Raw genomic sequence first — 16,863 nt, 5'->3', positions numbered from 1 at the left:
TATCAAACTTATCAAAAGCTCAAACAGAACCAAGATTCAACGAGTTGGAGCTCAAACTCGAGTGAATTTTATACCTCAATTAAATTAAACAAGCCCAATGCCAAACTTTATTAAAAAAATATAAACCATTATTCAAACATAATGTTTTATTTTTGTCTCCTTGCAATCAAACCAAACCCATTTCAAATATATTAACTTCTTCTTCTTCTATTTTCATCTTCATGTCTTCACACTTTTCTCTAAACATACCAAACTTACATGCATTCAAACCCCACAATCAACAACGATCATGATCATGATCACAACAACAAATCCAACGGTCTGAGTTCAATCTCCCCACAAGACTCCCCAGATTTCGATCCTAGCGAGATTGTTTTAGCCGACGAACCGGCCGCTGAGGCGGCCGGTTCGGAAAACAACCCGCCGGACTCGTTCTGGGTGAGCCACAAAAACGTAACCGATTGGTTAAACCACAATACGTTCATCGAACGCAAAGCGTCGGTCAAAATGGTGACCGGTTCAAGAAAATTTGAACCGGGTCAAACCCGGTCTAACCAACGCTCCGTTTCGTTTAATAATAAACCGCAGGCTACGATAATCGGGTTTAGACAAAAGCCGGTTCATGGGTCTGATGGGAAGTCTAAACAGACCGACCGGTCGGATCACCTTCGGTTGTTTAAAAACCGGTCGGTTCCCGGGAAGAGTTCGGGTGGGCCGGTTCCGGAGCCCCGGTCGCCGAGAGTTTCGTGTATGGGTCGGGTCGGGTCAATGAGAAGCCGGGCTAGACGGACCGGGTTTTGGAAGAAAGTTAAGACGGCTATTTTGAACCGGGTTCGGACGAATAAGGTTCGTTGAACCGGTTTGGTGGCGACGGCGATGGTAATTTATTAGAACACGTTTTTATTTTTTTATATTTTTTATATTTATAAAGGATTAAATATTGTTTGTGTATTTTGTTTGGTAGTGTACATGTATATATTCCATTTGTATTTTTAAAATTTTGTTTTGGTTGGTTAAGTTGTAAGAAGTTGAAGAGAAATTTTGTATTTTAATTGAATAATAATTTAATAATTATTTTTCAATGTTCATGTCATATTCAGTATTATCTTTTGGTGATTATGATTAATAATTTATGGTTGGTAATGGTCGGATACCATTATTTTATTTTGTTTTTTAGTTAAATGATTTAAGTTAGTTGTGAATTATAAATTTGGAGGATATAAAATTTCTAACGTGGGATAGCATTCAAAATTTCAAATAACATTCATGACATAGATTTTGGATTGTTTAGTTATGTACTTATTATGTGTTTATTAGTCGGTATTCGTTAGGTTGATATGTCTAAATTGTTTAAAAAGGAGTGGTGTTTAGGTTGTATTAAAATTTAATTTTAATAAGGAGTTGTGTTTGGGTTGTATTAAAATTTACTTGTTGTGATCCATAAACTCGTTCGAAATTTAGTATTGTAAAGTTAGAAAATATATAATTTATAAGTTCAATCGTCAACATGTTTACAACATGTTTAACCCGCTTATACATCTATTACAACATTAGGTTAGAAACTTGTGTATTAAACGGGTAACGGGTTGAATATTTTTTTTAAATAATTGTAGTATAAAATATTTTAAAATCATATTATGCATGTTTATAAAGAAAATTCAATAGATATAGGAACCGAAAATTTATTAGAATAGATAGATAGATGTTTATGTTTAAAACATTAACCACTTATTTAATTCATGAAACAATACATAAACTTAATGGACTCATTTATCTGAAGAAAAACTCTACATATGGAAGAGAGTTGTAGGAAAATGACATTGGGCTTTTGTTTATACATATCAAGTAGCCACACCAAGATAGAGGGTATCAAACAATTAAAAAAAAAAAAAGAGTTAACTGCCATTTTCGTCCCTGTGGTTTGGTCACTTTGGCCATTTCAGACCATTTTTCAAAAATGCGCCATTTTCGTCCCCCACGTTCTGGAAAGGTGCCATTTCAGTCCAAAAATCATAACCCAGTTAAGTCAGTTTGTAAATAAGGACTGATTGTGTAAATTTGTAACATAAAGGACTGATTGTGTAAATTTAAAAAATGGACTGAAATGGCAGTTAACACCACCACCACTAGCCCTGCCACCACCACCACTCCGCTGCCACCACCGCCACCACCGCCACCACAGCCACCACCGCCACCACAGCCACCACCGCCACCGATGAACTCCGAACTCCGAGAACGGCATACCGAAACGAAAAGCTTGCGGGTTACGGGGACGTCTTCGTCTTCTCCGGTCGTCTTCTCCGATGAACTCCGAACTCCGGCGAGTTGCAGAAATGAGCAGGGGTGGAACTAGTAATTGATTTAGCCCATGTTCATTTCTGCAAATTTAATTAAGTTCGAGCGAATCAAGAACTCTTGTTATACACGAATCAATATAACATAAGCACGAATCTGAGGTGTAACAGATCTGGAAATTGATTATTCAAGAACTCTTGATCATTCGCAGTTCTATCTATTCGCAGTTCTATCTATTCGCTGGAAATTTAATTAAGTTCGAGCGAATCAAGAACTCTTGATCATTCGCAGTTCTATCTATTCGCTGAATCTGTTCCATCCACTGAGACGATCTATCAACTAAAAAAAGAGAACAAATGCAAGATTCTGGAAATAAGCAGCAACAATCGACACATAACTGTAGAGTGAGTTAAAACATTGAAGAAATAGGGAAGATTAAGTGCAAACGAACACTGATTAAGTAATTAATAACCGAGTGATGAAGAATTTCTTAGGAAGATATAAGAATAAGTTTACCAATGCAAAGGAAAATGGGGAAAGATGTACGAATGATTCTGTGGAGTTTGAAAAGTCGATGCTGTTGCAGAAGAGTGGGGTTCGACTTCCAAAAAGAAACGTGTTCTTGGGGTTTTAGAGAGGGAAAAAGCGTACTCGACCCGCCCCATACTCATACGGATACTCCATCTCCCTGCCCATTTCTGTAACTCGCCGGAGTTCGGAGTTCATCGGAGAAGACGACCGGAGAAGACGAAGACGTCCCCGTAACCCGCAAGCTTTTCGTTTCGGTATACCGTTCTCGGAGTTCGGAGTTCATCGGTGGCGGTGGTGGCTGTGGTGGCGGTGGTGGCTGTGGTGGCGGTGGTGGCGGTGGTGGCGGTGGTGGTGGTGGCAGCGGAGTGGTGGTGGTGGCAGGGCTAGTGGTGGTGGTGTTAACTGCCATTTCAGTCCATTTTTTAAATTTACACAATCAGTCCTTTATGTTACAAATTTACACAATCAGTCCTTATTTACAAACTAACTTAACTGGGTTATGATTTTTGGACTGAAATGGCACCTTTCCAGAACGTGGGGGACGAAAATGGCGCATTTTTAAAAAATGGACTGAAATGGCCAAAGTGACCAAACTACAGGGACGAAAATGGCAGTTAACTAAAAAAAAAAAACATTACTAAAGAATCTCAATGTAACTTGTTCGAATTAGTTGCTTTAATTAATAATCGAGTTGGCATTGAGAAAGATTTATTTAACAGTAGTATTTTTTTAATTTGTTATCCATTTCGATGGTTGTTTGAAAAATAAACAATGTTATTTAGTAGAACTAATGATACCACAACGGTCATGTTTGCATTAGAGCGTGCTTGGGGGATGGGCGAGCCGCACCCCAGCCGAGGCCCATTTTTTTAGGGCCCTAATTTTTTTTATATATAGAGTTAAATGCCATTTTAGACTTTGTGTTTTGGATCATTTTGCCAATTTAATCTAAATGTTTCATCTTTTATCTGTGGGTCCAAAACAATTTCACTGTTGCTGTTATAGTCCACTGGGTTAAATTGATTCATTTTTTCTGTTAACAAGAAGGCCAATTCGATCATTTTATATGACTGAATAACCCTTTTAGTTGACAAAATTACATATAAAATGACAAATTGGCCTTCTCGTTAACAGAAAAAATAGATAAAGTTAACACAGTGGACTAAAATGGCAACGGTGAAACCTTTTTGGACCCACAAGTGAAAAATAAAACATTTGGACTAAACTGACAAAATGGCTTAAACCACATGAACTAAAATAACATTTAACTCATTTATAATATATATACCATTCATTTACGTACATAAACACTTGTTTGTGTTCGTGTGCGTTCACGAATGTTCTTTTGTGTTCGGTACCTAAAATTAACAAACGAACACAAACAAATTTATTTCCTTGATGAACGGACACGCACATAAAATCTTATTCAGTAAGCGTTCATAAACACATGTATATTCTTAACAAACGAACACGTTTGTTCGTGTTCGTCTTCATTTGGAGCCCTAGCCTTGGATGCAAAAATCGCAATAATAGACAATTTTGGGTCCTTTTCATAATGTTCCCCAACAATACTTTTCCTTTTGGGGAAAAATACATTCGAACGAAGAAACAGCAAAAGAGTAAGTAGACCAATGGAGGAGGAGGAGTAAATGCTTCAAACCACAGTCCACCTCATCTCCTTTCCGCCACTTTCAATCATCAACTTCATACTCAAACTTCTTCATTCTCTTCATAAATCTTCACTCGAGCCTTCACACAGATATCTCCATTTCAGTTAGGTTTAAATCTAGCAGCAGCAACAACAACAACAACAACAAGACGAAGATCTGCGTAGAAAACGTACGGTTCGGCGCATTATTCATCCGGATTTAGGTATAACTGACGATTCGTTAATGTCTGGATTGCAATAAGTTTGTTTTAGTGTTTAATTGTTTATATACATGTAATTTATTTGTTGTTAATGTAGTGAATCAGTTCTAAGGATCCTAAATTGGAACCTATGTAGTTAATATCCCGGTATATCAGTGATATATCTGTCATCGGTCCTCTGCTGAAATATCGGTACAAAATATCCGTCAGAAATATTGATAACCTATGCAGTTAATGCGGTAAAATATCGGATATCGGTCGAGGACCGATATTTGAGATATAGGTTATCTCGGTGAGATATCGGTGATTTTAATACAATGTAGAATTTATATATATAGCAATTTAATACTAATAATTCAGTGATATATCGGTGATATATCGATTATATCGGTTATATCGGTCAAATCTCGGTGATATATCGGTTATATTGGTCAAATATCGGTCAATATCGCCGATAATATCGGTACCGATATTTTGACCGATATTTGAGACCGATATTTTACTAGGCGACCGATATGACCGATATAACCGATATATCACCGAGATTAACTGCATAGTTGATAACTATAGTATCGGCGATATTCACCGATATCAGGACCTTTCTTCTTAGTTCTACCATTTGTCTTTCTTCTTATTGCTGCTATTAGTGTTTTCAGTCTTAATTGTTACTGTTAAATGTTAGTGTTTTAAGTCTTAGTTAGTTCCGACTTGCTACAGTTGTTAGTGTTTTGCAAGTTGCAAAAGGTTGATTTGTTAATGTTAAGGAGATTATACAGAATTGTTAGTGATAAATTGCGATATTGACTGATATTTAACTGATATATCATCGATTTTCCGGATATCAATGCCTTTCTTCTTAGTTCTACCATTCGTCTTTCTTCTTATTGCTGCTATTAGTGTTTTAAGTCTTAGTTAGTTCCGACTTGCTACAGTTGTTAGTGTTTTGCAAGTTGCAAAAGGTTAATTTGTTAATGTTAGGAGATTATACAGAATTGTTAGTGATAAATTGCGATATTGACTGATATTTAACTGATATATCGCCGATTTTCCCGATATCATTACCTTTCTTCTTAGTTCTACCGTTCATCTTTCTTCTTATTGCTGCTATTAGTGTTTTAAGTCTTAACTGTTAGTTGTTAGTGACTTAGTGTTTTAAGTTTTAGTGAGTTCCGACTTGCTACAATTGTTAGTGTTTTGCAAGTTGCAAAAGGTTAATTTGTTAATGGTAGGAGAGTATACGGAATTGTTAGTGTTAAATTGCTATGTATATAAATTTAGCATGATATTAAAATTCCCGATATCCCACCGTGATAACCGATATCTCAAATATCGGTCCTTGACTGATATCCGATATTTTAACACATTAACTACTTAGATTGGAACTGCACTTAGTTTTCGACGATAAAGATAAACCTAGCAGTTTTGAGGCTTAACCGTTCAGAGGCAAATGTCTGACCAATTCAGATTAGAGGTCTTAACCATTCAGACTTTGTATAATGCTTAACCATTCAGAGGCAAGTGTCTGAACCATTCAAACATCTGCTCGTGAAACAAACAGTCTGAACCATTAAGTGCTGAACCAGTAAGAGGTCTGAACCATTAAGAGCCTCATTAAGAGCCTGTATAATGCTTAACCGTTCAGAGGCAAATGTCTGACCAATTCAGATTAGAGGTCTTAACCATTCATCTTTGTATAATGCTTAACCATTTAGAGGCAAATGTCTGAACCATTCAGACATCTGCTCGCGAAACAAACAGTCTGAACCATTAAATGCTGAACCAGTAAGAGGTCTGAACCATTAAGAGCCTCACTAAGAGGTAAACAAACAGCCCCTTAGTGAGTTCCGGCTTGCTACAATTGTTAGTGTTTTGCAAGTTGCAAAAGGTTAATTTGTTAGTGGTAGGAGAGTATACATAATTGTTAGTGTTAAATTGCTATATATAAATTTAGCATGACACTAAAATTCCCGATATCCCACCATGATAACCGATATCTCAAATATCGGTCCTTGACTGATATCCGATATTTTTAACACATTAACTACTTAGATTGGAACTGCACTTAGTTTTCGATGATAAAGATAAACCTAGCAGTTTTGATGTGCAAATTTGATCAGAATTGCAGCTGTTGGTAGTTTTGAAGTTGAGAAGTAAGTGTATTGTAACTTTGATTTTTTTAAAGTAAGTTGTAGTTCAGATCGAAACTGCTAGTTGACATTTGGTGGAACATTTAGGTAAAATTGGTTATTGTTCGAATTGCACAAGTTTGTTTTAGTGTATATAAATATTTAATGGTGGATTAACTCACCGGAAATTGCATCTAACAAAGCTACAATGTCATGTTTGAATGATTTGATTGTTCATATTGATAATGTATTGAATTAGTTTTTTATGGCTGATGCTAGACCTTGTAACTTGAAGCATAAAATTGATCGGAAGTTAAGTTTTATTTGCTGCATTTGCTATTAACATGGATATGGTAATTTATTGCTGAAAATTTGAAACTGAATTTGCTGGGTGACATTTGGTGCAATTCAAAGACAAATTGTAGCTTCTAATTTTTTAAAGTAATTTATTGTTGAAAACTTGAAATCGAATTTGCTTGTTGACATTTGGCGCAACCTGGATTTAAGTTGAAAAGGTCTTGCTTAAGTGCTAATTCATGCAATGTTAAGTTACATGTAGGGGTGTAAACGAGCCGGGCCGAGCCCGAGCTCGACCAGGCTCGAGCTCGGCTTGTTAGGTTTTTATGAAGCTCGAGCTCGAGCTCGGCTCGGTTCGAGCCTACTTCTTTGAGCTCGAGCTCGGCTCGCGAGTAAAACCCAAAGCTCGAGCTCGGCTCGAACTATTTTGAGAACAACCTTAAACGAGCTAAAAGCTAGGCTCGAGCTCACTTCAACATTGCTTAAACGAGCCAAAGCTCGGCTCTAGCTCGGCTCATCAATGTTATCATCATTATTAATGTATTATATATATAAAAATTAAAATTGTGTATGGGCTCGTTTAGGCTCGTGAGCCTAAACAAGCTTTGTATTTCAGGCTCGAGCTCGGGCTCGATAACAAAACGAGCTCTATTTCAGGCTCGAGCTCGGGCTCGGGCTCGTTAAGGCTCGGCTCGTTCGAGCTTTTAGTCGAGCCGATCACGAGTAGCTCTCGAGCCTCTTGGCTTGTTTACACCCCTAGTTACATGTGTTATTAGGGGTTATTTTATTTATTTTTATAATAATATTAGCAGTCATACTCTAGTTCAAACTATGGCAGTTCAAATATGTCAGATTCAAGCTCGGTCAACGTGATACTTGACTATCTGAAGAGTAACAGCTTTTCTAAATCTGAGGCTGCACTGCTTAACGAGATTGACAACCTACCTGATTTGAACGGGCTTATGCAAGAGCTTAAGCTTAAACAAGGAACGAGTTCTCAAACAAGTGACGGAACATCAAAGGAAGAATTCGTCGTGAAGGAAATGGAATACGGAGCTGCAAGAAATGGATCGTTTAATAAATGGAACAATGCTGCTTTTGTTAAAGAGCAAAATGGAGCCTGTGAGCCAATTGGAACAAGAACGTTTAGTTCCAGTAACGGGTCTGTTGATCTTTACCCGAATGATGTTGCCGTTAAAGTGGATGACGTGAAAGAGTGTCAAGTATTTACTCAATCAAAGATCCATCCATCTGACTTATATCCTAGGTTGCCACCTGTTAAACTTAAGTCAGATGACAAACATTCTAGTATAGCCTGGGAGGAGAAATATCAACGTGATGAACCAGGTTCGAAGACGTTTAACGTTGAAAGTACGTATCTTATTGGATCATTTCTTGATGTTCCTATTGGCCAAGAAATAAGCTCTTCAGGTCAGTAGTATTTACGTATATTTATTTCATCTAGGAATTCTTAGAATACATAGTGGCTAAATTATACATGTTCCACCCATAGGGCTGCAAACGAACCAAACGTTCAGCGAACAGTTCGTCGTTCGACGGGAAGTTTGTTAGTGTTCGTTTGTTTAATAAACGAACGAGAAATTCCGTTCGTTTAGTTAAATGAACGAACGTGAACAAAGGCCGCGTTCGTTTGTTTATGTTCGTGATTGTTTGGTAACGTGTTCGTTTATGTTCAATAGTTCATTAGTGTTTTTAAGTTTATATTTTATTTAAATACTTCAAAATTACCGACAAATAAAATATTTAATAAGTATCATTGTATTATATATCCTGTTCATAAACGCTTATTTGTGTTTGTTTCTCTTCATTTGCGTTCATGAACATTAGTTTGTGTTCATGAATGTTCGTTTGCGTTCATTACCTAAAATTAACAAACGAACACAAAACTTTCATTTACTTAATGAACGAACATGAACAGAAAATCTCGTTCAGTAAGTGTTCATGAACAGTTCGTGTACACATATATTACCTTAACAAACGAACACGAACAAGGTCATTGCTAATGTGTATATACATCTTTTACTTATATTTTTATGTGTATATACAACAAGGTAGAGGATCCTGTAAAAAGTGCTCAAAGTGTGAGAAGTGTATTATAACACTATATAACACCATATAAACAACGTATAACAATATGTAACACCATATAATACCATATAACACTATGTAGCACTATATATCATTATATAACAAATATAACACTATAGGTTGTCTGATAGCATGTCTATGATAGATGTATAGTGTTATATTTGTTATATAATGATATATAGTGTTACATAGTGTTATATGGTATTATATGGTGTTACATATTATTATACGGTGTTTATATGGTGTTATATAGTATTATATATAGTGATATAATACACTTCTCACACTTCTCACACTTTGAGCACTTTTTACACTATCCTTACCCTATACAACAATATCACGATTATAGTCATTGCTAATGTTCTTACTATCTACTCCTTGATGATTTAGGTGGAAAAAGGGTTGCAGGAGGCAATTGGTTCTCTGTAAGTCAGGGAATAACCGAGGACACGTCTGATCTAGTATCTGGTTTTGCAACAATCGGTGACGGTTTGAGTGAATATGTTGATTATCCAAATGATTACTGGGACTCTGATGAATATGATGACGACGATGATGTCGGTTATATGAGACAACCCATTGAGGATGAAACTTGGTTTCTAGCTCATGAAATTGACTACCCTAGTGATAACGAAAGGAAAACGAATCCACCAGAAAATACCCCTGAAAAAAACGACGATGATGATCTTTCGTATCTTTCGTTTGCAAAGGAGGAGTTGAATTATATGCATGAAGAACCCATGTGGAAGGGGGTAAGTGGGCCCAATTTGGATGATCTATGTGTAGATGAGGATCAACATGGTTCGGTTAGATCTATTGGTGTGGGGATCAACAGTGATGTGGCGGATTTCGGTAGCGAAAGGGAGTTAGATGGTATTTCGTCACATGATTCTGAGAAGAAATATATCGACCCGAAAACGAAAGTCGAAAATAGAAAAGCCACGGGTTCGGGTAAGGTGACGAAAAATGTGACGGATGGTGGATTTTCTTTTCCACCTCCTAGAGCGGGTCAACCGTTGACCGGTCTTAATAAAGGTTACGATCCTGTTGCAAGTGAGGATGAAGATGTGGATGGTGTTGGTACAGCAGATTCCAGCCCTTCTACGTTTTCGAATTATGGTTATGCTGAGCGGGCCCACCAGGTGGACCAGACAGTCGGCGGTTCACTGGAGGATGAAGAGGCTGCTGCTTTTCAAGAGCAAATGAACCAGATAAAGGCTCAAGAAGAGGAATATGAAACCTTTGATCTTAAAATTGTGCATAGAAAAAAGAGGTAAGTCTTTTGATCTCACTTGAACAAATCTGTAATTGACCAGTGATTGCTATCAATTCTATGCTAATTATTCATCTTCTATCTATATCTTGGTTTTATTAATCTAATTATTTACTAATTTTATTGTATCAAATTTTCTGTTATAGTGTTCTATATACTATTATACGTTAAACTGGTTAACATTGGTTTTATTAATAATTAATCTAATTATTTACTAATTTTATTAATCTATTTTGTTTTTCAGAACTGGCTTCGAGGAGGACAAGAATTTCAATGTTGCTATAAATTCGGTGATAGCTGGTCGCTATCATGTTACGGAGTATCTTGGATCTGCTGCATTCAGCAAAGCTATTCAAGCGCATGATCTTCAAACTGGCATGGATGTGTGTGTGAAAATCATAAAAAATAATAAAGATTTTTTCGATCAGAGTCTTGATGAGATAAAGCTTCTAAAGTTCATCAACAAACATGATCCTAGTGACAAATATCATCTTCTCAGACTTTATGATTACTTTTATTACAGAGTAAGTAATTCCCTTTACAAGTTACCTTTTTGGTCGACTATATTTTGAACTTTCAGGCAATCTTTATATATCGGCTCTCCTGACCGCTATTTGACTGATATCGACCGTTATTTTGGACTAAGCAGTCAATAGCGGTGCTATAGCGATGCTATAGCGGTTAGCGGACCTCAGGGTGTGTAGCGGTCCAAATAGCGGTGGCCTATAGCGGTTCCACTATTAGCGGCGCTAAATACCGCTATAGCGGTGCTATAGCGGTACTATAGCGGTGGCCTATAGCGGTTATAGCAGTAACGGTGTTTGATTATGTTAATTCTTAAATTAAATACTTCAAAGTTACTATTAGTATTTGATTTGCAATAGGTTTTTGATAATGGAATGATATTGCTATGAATTTTGATATTACTATTAATATTTTTCAAAGATATATTTATATATATATATAAATACATAAATTATGCATGGTATAAAAATTACCGCTATATCACCGCTATACCACCGCTATAACCTATATATCATATAGCGGACCTTGACCGCTATTCGATTTTGGACCGCTTTAACTGCATATATTTTGGATGCCTTTGTTGATGTGGACTCGGAGGAAGATTTCATGGCTTACGATTAGCTCATGTTTCAAATATTGGCACTTTTGAGTTTTGACTTTTGATATCACCATTAATATATGTTTTACGTTTTTTATATGTATATGTATAAATTCTACATGAATTAAAATTTCCGATATCCCACCGCCATAACCTATATCTCGAATATCGGCCCTTGACTGCTATTTGATTTTTGGACCGCCATAACTGCATAGGTGAACTAGATTCTTATAAGTAATAACTTTGGCGCTTTCATTTATATACTAGTTAATGGGTAAATAGGATAATTTTGGTGTTTTAAAAGGGTAAAAATGGAATCATAAAATTTAGAAGGATATAAATATCAGGGGTTGGTTCCGGTACAAACCATATTTATCCTACAAACCGTAAAAACAAATCTTAACAGTTAAAAAAGTTAAATTAGCACATACCAAAACAATACATACATAAAAGTAGCACTTTTGAATTATATTAGCACATGAAAATTAATCAAGATAATTGATTTTAGCACATATTTGAATGATGTCAGCACTTTTCTTAATCAGCACATTGAAAACAAAGGAAAGATCAAAATAAAGAATTAATTGATTGTTAACATATTTATAGTGAATTCAATATTATTGATATTATTTAGGATATTATTTTATCATTGCTCTATAATTGGTTGTATGTCACGTGACACTTTTTAAATGGTTCTTATAGTTTGTATGCGAAATATAGTTTGTATTTGATCCTACTCCATAAATATCAATATATGAAAATTTGAACTTTTAGAAGGATATATATGACAAATTGACAATGACACATGTTTAGAGCCTTTTCAGTTCTAAAGCTATTCTAGTGAAAGAACTGATTGTCTCTGTCATACAGTGTATGGTTTTTTGCCTTTGTGTTTTAACATGTATATAATATCATCCTTGCTTATATACTTTCAGGAACATTTGTTAATCGTTTGTGAACTTCTCAAAGCAAACTTATATGAATTTCATAAGTTTAATCGAGAATCTGGAGGAGAGGTTTATTTCACCATGCCAAGATTGCAGGTATGTTGTGCCTATTCAATAGGTGGCAAACTGGTCCTTGGGTGGGTAACGAGTAAAAAACGGGTGGTGTTGGGTTGACCCAAAACATTGTTCCCGGTTATTTTTAAAATTAAAGAGTAAGTCATCCCTGAGTTTTGGCCAGTTTTGCGACTTTCATCCAAAGGTTTGTTTTTCCGCATTTGGATCCAAAAGGTTTGAAATCTTGCCATTTTCATCCGGCTCGTTAACTCCATTCATTTTTCTTCGTTAAGTCAGGGGTATTTTCGTCTTTTTTGTTAACTTAAAGGGCAATTCGATCTTTTTCACTTTATGTAAAACAAAAAGACTGAATACCCCTGAAAACGACATAATTGCCCTTTAAGCTAACAAAAAAGACGAAAATGCTTCTGACTTAACAGAGAAAAATGGATGGAGTTAACGAGCCGGATGAAAATGAAAAGATTTCAAACCTTTTGGATCCAGATGAGGAAAAACAAACGTTTGGACGAAAGTTGCAAAACTGCCCAAATCTCAGGGACGAAAATGGCATTTTACTCTCTAGTTAATATGTTTATCAAAGGGCAATTGTCGAAAAAACCATATGGCCTTTTGCTGAACTCCTGCATAAGTCCCTAGAGGCTATTTTTCACGATTAAATCCCTTAACTTTTTTAAAACTTAATGATAAAGTCCTTGCATATTTTTATTTTACATAAACGGCACCTTTTGAAATATAATGAAAAGGTCCCTTTTTGCATCAAGCCTCTAAATTTTATCAAAAGGATCTTTTTCATTAATCGTTAGAAGTCTAGGGATTTAATTACGCATGAATGAAGTTCAAAGTATGTGAGAGTTCAGTGAAAGCCTATATCTAGTTTATCACATTTCTTATGAGAAAGAAACTAATAAAAAACTGGTACTGATGTCTATTTAATTATTTGAGTAAATTGCCATTTTAGTCCCTGTGGTTTGGGCCATTTTGCCAGTTTAGTCCAAAGGTTTCATTTTTAACCTGTGGGTCCAAAAAGGTTTCACAGTTGCCATTTTAGTCCACCATTTTAGTCCACTGGGTTAACTTCATCCATTTTTTCTGTTAACGAGAAGGCTAATTTGGTCATTTTATATGGTTGAATTGCCATTTTAGTTAACAGAATTACAAACAAAATGACCAAATTGGCCTTCTCGTTAACTGAAAAAATGGATGAAGTTAACCAAGTGGACTAAAATGGCAACTGTGAAACCTTTTTGGACCCACATGTTAAAAATGAAACCTTTGGACTAAACTGGCAAAATGGCCCAAACCACAGGGACTAAAATGGCATTTAACTCTAATTATTTATTTATGGTGCAGTCGATAACTATCCAATGCTTAGAGGCACTCGAGTTTCTGCACGGGCTTGGGTTGATACATTGTGATCTGAAGCCCGAAAACATTTTGGTGAAAAGTTACAGTAGATGTGAAGTGAAGGTTATTGATCTTGGAAGTAGCTGTTTCGAAACAGATCATCTTTGCTCATATGTTCAATCTCGGTCATATCGCGCACCCGAGGTTATTTTAGGGCTTCCGTATGATAAAAAGATCGATATTTGGTCCCTTGGTTGCATCTTGGCTGAACTATGTACCGGATATGTGAGTGTTTCTAGCGTAGTCGCTATAGGTGGCAAAATGGGCGGGTCGGGTTGGATAATAAGTTAAATTGGGTAATTTATTGGGTTTGGGTTGAAATGGGATGGATTGACCCAAACCCTTTTTCGGAGATATTGGTTTTATAATAAATAGTTGGTGTGTAAGAAAATAAATACTTTCAATAATAAATAATAATATATATAGTTAAATACTGATAGAGTAAAATGTTGTTTTTGTCCCCAAGGTTTGGCCAGTTTTACGACTTTCATCAAAAGGTTTGTTTTTCCGCATCTGGATCCAAAAAGGTTTGAAATCTTGCCATTTTCATCCGGCTCGTTAACTCCATCCATTTTTCTCCGTTAAGTCATGGGTATTTCCGTCTTTTTTGTTAACTTCAAGGTAGATTCAGCCCTTTTCACTTTATTTCAGGGGTATTTGGTCTTTTAACATAAGGTGAAAAGGACCGAATCGCCCTTTGAGTTAACAAAAGAGACAGAAATGCCCCTGACTTAACAAAGAAAAATGGATGGAGTTAACGAGCCGGATGAAAATGACAAGATTTCAAACCTTTTGGATCCAGATGCTGAAAAACAAACCTTTTGACGAAAGTCACAAAACTGGTCAAACCTTAGGGACGAAAATGGCATTTTACTCATATTGATATTTATAGTTGATGTTCTAAGCATCTTTAGTAATATAATTTTAAATGAAAAGGTTATATGCATTTTAATTATTACACTTTAAGAGACTTTCAACCCGTTTGGCTAATTTGTCACATCTTCCCTTTAAATGTTGTCTATTTTTATTGAATAAGGTTTCGCGTGTTGTAGGTTCTCTTTCAGAACGATTCCCCGGCTACTTTACTCGCGCGTGTGATTGGAATTATTAGTCCAATTAGCCAAGACATGCTTGCCAAAGGACGGGATACATACAAATATTTCTCCAAAAACAATATGCTTTATGAACGTAACCAGGTATGACATAATTAATAAGCAAACGGGTCAGATTTGCCAAGATTTTCTTTTCATATAGTTTAATAGTTGGAACTGCCAGTGGTTATTTTTGAAGTTGGGATTATTGGTGGCCAACGGCGAATAGTTGGGATTATGAAAATCCAATATTGCTTTTATTTAACTTTGGCTCAATGTTTGTTCAGGATACAAACATATTAGAGTACTTGATTCCCAAAAAAACGTCGTTGAGGCATCGATTACCCATGGGCGATCAAGGGTTCATAGACTTCGTCTCTCATTTGCTTGAAATCTCTCCGAAAAAACGCCCTTCAGCCACCGAAGCTTTGAGACACCCGTGGTTATCATATCCTTATGAGCCAATCTCATCATGAAGTAACAAAAGACTTGGATAGTTACAAAAATACCCCTTTTGTTGTCGGGTCTTCGGGTGCTTAACGACATGTTTTGGTGGCAAGTAGTGTTTATAAGTTTGCATGACCACATGTGATGTTGAAGGACTTGTATCTTTAGGGTTTGGAAGAGAAAATTTTAAGTTTTTTTGTATATATAATCATCATATACTATGTTTTTGGGGTATTTTGGTAATAGCTAGTGAAATAGCATTTTGACATAACTTTGGGCTATTTGTTAAAATTACTCTTTTGGCTAAGAAGTGGTTACTTGTGCTTAGGGTCATGTGACTTTATGGTTCATCTTCCTTTGGTTTTGAAAAATAAATAATGGTAACATTATCTCTTTTCATTTTCTTGATTTTTTTTGTTATGTTATGTTTTTTTTTCCTAAAATTAAAAGAGTTACTAATCAAATAACTATGTTATTAACATTTTAAGTTAGGACTATAACTTTAAGAAACGAAAAACAGAAACAAAGCTTGTCAACCACATAGCTTCCTTAATTCCTTTACTGCTTCAGTCAAAGCTATATATTTGCTTTGTAGATGGTACTGAAAATAAACTGGCTTTAGCTGACTGTTTGAATATGTAGTCGGTTAAGTCTGCTTAGTACATGAAAAAGTTTTTGAATGTTGTGTCGGCTTAGCCAGTTATTAATATATGTAGTCAGCTAAGCCTAATCAGAACATGAAAATCTTTTTGAAGGTTATCTCAGTTTAGCCGGTTATTTATAGTTAGAACATAAAGAAGTTTTTGAAAGTTGTGTCAGCTAAGCCGGTTTAGCTTATGATATATATTTTTTTTGGAAAAATGTGAAAGTTAAGTTGAAACATAAAAGGCCTACTGTTCAGTCTTATTCTACACCCAGACTCAAAGGTGGCTGGGTTGCCAAAAAATAATAAAAAATGAAAATGCATTTAATTTCCACAGCCATGGTGGTGGATGACACTTGTTGACAAATGTATGGTTGGATTTTTATCATGTTTTTTTTATTTTTCTTGTATAACAATTAATTTTACCTAAAGTATGATTTTTTTAACAACTTATTAATATTCAACTTTTTAAAAAAATTTGAAAAGACAGTCTTGTTTAACTTTTTCTTTTGTCAACACCCCGATGTAAATTTTATGAAAAACCGAGTTCCTTCAAAAAAAAATATATTTTTTTAAATATTTATTTTATAAAAAAACGCATTACTTTTGTTTCTCCACATGTACTGATCCTAT

The 16,863-nt window shown here is 35.6% G+C and overlaps 2 protein-coding genes across 5 annotated transcripts; both read left to right on the top strand.

Annotated features, from left to right (window-relative positions):
- The first annotated feature begins 207 nt into the window (after positions 1–207).
- LOC110889138 (serine/threonine-protein kinase pakA-like) lies at positions 208–1,093 on the top strand. Its single transcript, XM_022136651.2, has one exon. The coding sequence runs from the start codon at positions 259–261 to the stop codon at positions 853–855; it is 597 nt and encodes a 198-aa protein (XP_021992343.1). The 5' UTR covers positions 208–258; the 3' UTR covers positions 856–1,093.
- Positions 1,094–4,380: 3,287 nt separating this feature from the next.
- On the top strand, positions 4,381–15,986 carry LOC110889137 (dual specificity tyrosine-phosphorylation-regulated kinase 2). Of its 4 annotated transcripts, none has more exons than XM_022136646.2 (8): positions 4,381–4,698; positions 7,957–8,549; positions 9,618–10,500; positions 10,745–11,024; positions 12,559–12,666; positions 13,996–14,274; positions 15,102–15,245; positions 15,428–15,986. In XM_022136646.2, the coding sequence occupies exons 2-8, from the start codon at positions 7,964–7,966 to the stop codon at positions 15,614–15,616; spliced, it is 2,469 nt and encodes an 822-aa protein (XP_021992338.1). In that variant the 5' UTR covers positions 4,381–4,698; positions 7,957–7,963; the 3' UTR covers positions 15,617–15,986. The 4 variants fall into 4 exon arrangements, with proteins under 4 accessions (XP_021992338.1, XP_021992340.1, XP_021992339.1 ...); XM_022136648.2 differs by having other exon boundaries at positions 7,942–8,549; XM_022136647.2 differs by having other exon boundaries at positions 7,931–8,549.
- The last annotated feature ends 877 nt before the right edge of the window (positions 15,987–16,863 follow it).

The sequence above is a fragment of the Helianthus annuus genome, chromosome 11 (assembly GCF_002127325.2).
Source record: "Helianthus annuus cultivar XRQ/B chromosome 11, HanXRQr2.0-SUNRISE, whole genome shotgun sequence".
In the NCBI taxonomy this organism is placed as follows: Eukaryota; Viridiplantae; Streptophyta; class Magnoliopsida; order Asterales; family Asteraceae; genus Helianthus; species Helianthus annuus.
The sequence above is the reverse complement of the archived record's forward strand: the minus strand, read 5'-3'. Positions and strand labels throughout refer to the sequence as shown.